Here is a 3,682-nt window from a genome sequence, read left to right on the forward strand (position 1 = left end):
ATTCGTCTTTGTTCCCTATAATTGGAGACTTTTCTTTCTGAGTTTCGTCAGAAGAATTGGCTGGGGCGTCTTGAGACGTGTCCCTTGTCTCACTTCTTGGCTTCGTAAATGCAATCTTCGAAGTTGAAGCAATACTTGGCCCTCGGGCTCTATCTGTAGGGGTAGTCTCCTTAATCGGAGTGGCTACATTCTTATCCGAAGCATTGTCCTGTTGACTATTATTGTCGGAGACAAGTACCTCGGCTACGGTGCGGTTAAACGCATCGGCAGCAGCGGCGGTTGCTTCTGCGGCAGCGCTAGTGGCTTCTCTCTCCATCTTCTTACATTCAGCCTTGCTTTTCTTTGCAGGTGTATTGTCATTCTTTGTCATAATCTTAACTTATGACTTCAGTATTTTTCTCTTAAGGAATAACTGTACTTAGGAAAAAATTCGTGGTAGTTATCTATACGTTCAAGTAGTCTAAGTAGTTGATACCTTTGCTAACTTTAAATTGTGTAGGATTCGGTCTATCAAGGCGATATTAACGCCTTTTAGGTTAAGTCTAAGTATCGTGAAATTCGAAGTAATTAATCGAAATGAGTCTTTTGGTAAAGTTAGTATGCCTCGTGAAAACAGCAATACTCCGAGGGATTGTGAGGCTGAGACATTGCCTATATATAATCATCTCAGTACTGTTTTCGCCGAAGGGATTTTATTTGGTGTTTCGTTGTCGCTCTATTAGAAACTATGGTATGTTTCGTTGGGGCGAATCCGAGAGACTCATAAAATCCTATCTTTAGAAAAAAAGAAAAGAAAAAAAAAGAAAAAAACTCTTAGATGTCCATCATAGTTATTGCATTAACCCATAACTTGCCACTTATCAAGAATTACCGACTTAGCCTTCATCAGACTGGCACATCTGGTTGGCTGAACGGAGGATAAACTTAGCAACGCTAATAGTCCTTAGAAACCTATGTTCGGTTGAGCCATCTCGCTACCGAAGTATTCAGATATATATAGATTTGGAAAGTAAATATAGTTCTATTAATAGAACTAGACCAAATCTTATGTTTGGTATTTTACTGGGGCCTTTTATTGGCCTTGCCCAAATATCTGATATGTAAAATGGAAAGGTATTAATTAATAAAACCGTTAAAAACCATTTAGGAAACTTAAGTTCATCGTACTATTAAGAGTACGTTTATAGTTTACGTACTGCTTAAGAGCACCTTTATAATATAAAGTCTAATGCGGAGGCCCGGCTATTATAGTAATTGATTTCGATTGCCCCATCGGATAACTATTTCTCGACTTGTTCTTTAACTACAGCGTCGTATCTCTAAAAAACATAGTTTCTTGAAGGACATTTGAGCTTAGTAAAGTCTACCTTGGTTAAGTCAAGGCTGACGTATCCGTCGTTGAAGCGGAATTTCGCACAGTCGGTTATATTTATCTTCTTATTTACTAATATAAGATCCATTATCGTAACGGCAAAGCCAGGAATTAATTCCTTGACTGTGTCCAATGGTTTTGTATATGATTTTAGACAAGTATCGTCTGACTGATCTTTTAATGGATCTATGTTGTTGGGTAAGCCTGTTACGGTTATCCCTCTACTTCTGTGACATCGTAACGATCACAGCTTGAGCCGTGATATTTCTATCATCGGCCAGGGAGATTTTAACAACTGTGGCCATGGTATCACACTTATAAGTTTTATCATCTGCTAAAATTAGGTGAGTGGTTTAAGTTCGCCTTTCAACGTCATTCATTAATGCAAAGCGGTCGGATATACACACTGTGCGTCGGCACATTTCTTAATCTCCTTAAATGAAGGTTCCTTGTCCTTCGTCTCCGCGCGTGCCCGTTTATCGGGTCGCGTTGATTGAGTGTAATAGCGAGGACGTGTCTGGTTAGGACGCGTCTGATGAGGTTTATCATCTGACGTCTGGCGTGAGAGGTATCCTTGATCAGTGAGCTCGCGCGGTTTCTTATTTACCGCCTTTCCCTTCGAGGTTACTCGGTGTGCGGGGAAAAGAGTGGATACAGTATCATAAAACTGTTCCCACGTAAGTCGGATAGATAAAACTTTGTTTCATGTCCCTTGTCTCGAACCTCAGTAGCATATTTACGTCGCAACTCGGTGTACAGACTTTCACGGTCATTGTTCCCTATGTTTTTACAGAAAACATGCATAACCAGGAACTCGTACCATCGCTGCGCCTTGTCCTTTGTTATATCTGGAAGTTTAAGGTCAGCATCAAATTTCAGAATATAACTCTGAATAGGAGTATTCTCAACTGGTTCAGTTAAGATTGAACCCAGTCCTAGACTTCCCATGTCCTTGCTTAATAAGGACGTAACCAACCAATACACAGTGGGCCTGAAGTAGCTAATTGATGCGCTTCTGATACATCATCAGCACGGTGAATTTCCATCTTAATGGTGTAATCGTCGACCGATTTATCAAGTTCGGTCACCTCGTCAGAGAGTGGAAATCCTCTGACGAGGTGAACGAACTTTAAAAACCAGACCACGGATGCATTCGGTATGTGCTGGCTGGCCTGAATCAGAAGTATCATAGGCGGGACCAACAAGCGCAATGATTTGGTTTCAGTGCAAAAGAATTCTGTAATGTAGCTGATATCTTCTTTACTGACGTAGACACTATGTACGGTATCGAGCGTGGTGCTTCCAAGATCAACTTTTGTGTGCTGGCCTCGAGATGTACCAGTATAGTGCTATTGAATAACTGTAATTATAGAGGCCCACTGATAGAAGCCACATACAATAATACGAGAAGAAAGCAAGAACAAAAAAGCAGGAAAAAAACAAAGTATTTCCCGAATCTCCATCACGTGTCGTCTGGTGGTCGCTGACAGATCAATCTAACGGACATCATGTGCGCTCTGCGACCTTCTGACCCTCTGCCATCGTCTCATATGCAATTGGTATACCCTGAGTCCATCATGAAGTGTTTATTCGTCGTTCATACGTACCTCTACCGTACTTTGTACCACTGTCCTGACCCTATTTATTTTGATATTCTCTCAGTTCATCATTGAAGTGTTTATTCGTCGTTTATACGTACCTTTACTTTACTTTGCGAAACCAAATCATCGCGCTTGTTGGTTCCGACTATGATACTTCCGATCCAGGCCAGCCAACACATACCGAATTCATCCGTGGTCTGGTGCCGCATTGGCTTACCCCCATCCTCGCTTCTCGACCGGATTATGACGGATAACCTGGTCCTTCTCGGTATTTCGTACTCTGTACTAACCCATTCCACGGCACTGCACGGCGCAGACCCGATCCGTACCACAGAGGTGGGTATGCTACTTAGTAGGTCAGCAAGCAAATACATGGCACATTCGTTGGTATCAGTGTTTTGTCAGCACCGGCCCGAACTGACTCAGCGCTTATCCTCCTGTAATAAGCCGGGCCTCCACATTAGACTCTATGTATTAACGTACTCTTAAGCAGTACGCAAATTATAAACGTACTCTTAATAGTACGAGGAACTTAAGTTTCCTAAATGTACTCTTAATAGTACGAGGAACTTAAGTCTCCTAAATGTGCTCTTAATAGCACGAGGAACTTAAGTTTCTTAAAATGGGGTTTAATGGTTTTATTAATTAAACCTTTTCCATTTATCATGTCAGATATTTGGATGAGGCCTGTAAACTTCGATGGAAATTA

General features: G+C 41.4%; 1 protein-coding gene across 1 annotated transcript in view; it reads left to right on the forward strand.

Moving 5' to 3' along the window:
* Positions 1–3,120: 3,120 nt before the first annotated feature.
* The window catches only part of SARC_03727 (guanine nucleotide-binding protein subunit beta-1), a gene marked incomplete at its 5' end in the record, with an annotated part of 6,739 nt that continues 6,177 nt past the window's right edge, over positions 3,121–3,682 (forward strand). Inside the window, one exon of the mRNA XM_014302467.1 lies at positions 3,121–3,313. Coding sequence (XP_014157942.1) covers positions 3,121–3,313 — 193 coding nt within the window. The remainder of the gene's footprint in view (positions 3,314–3,682) is intronic.

Source organism: Sphaeroforma arctica, assembly GCF_001186125.1.
Source record: "Sphaeroforma arctica JP610 unplaced genomic scaffold supercont1.196, whole genome shotgun sequence".
Classification (NCBI taxonomy): domain Eukaryota; class Ichthyosporea; order Ichthyophonida; genus Sphaeroforma; species Sphaeroforma arctica.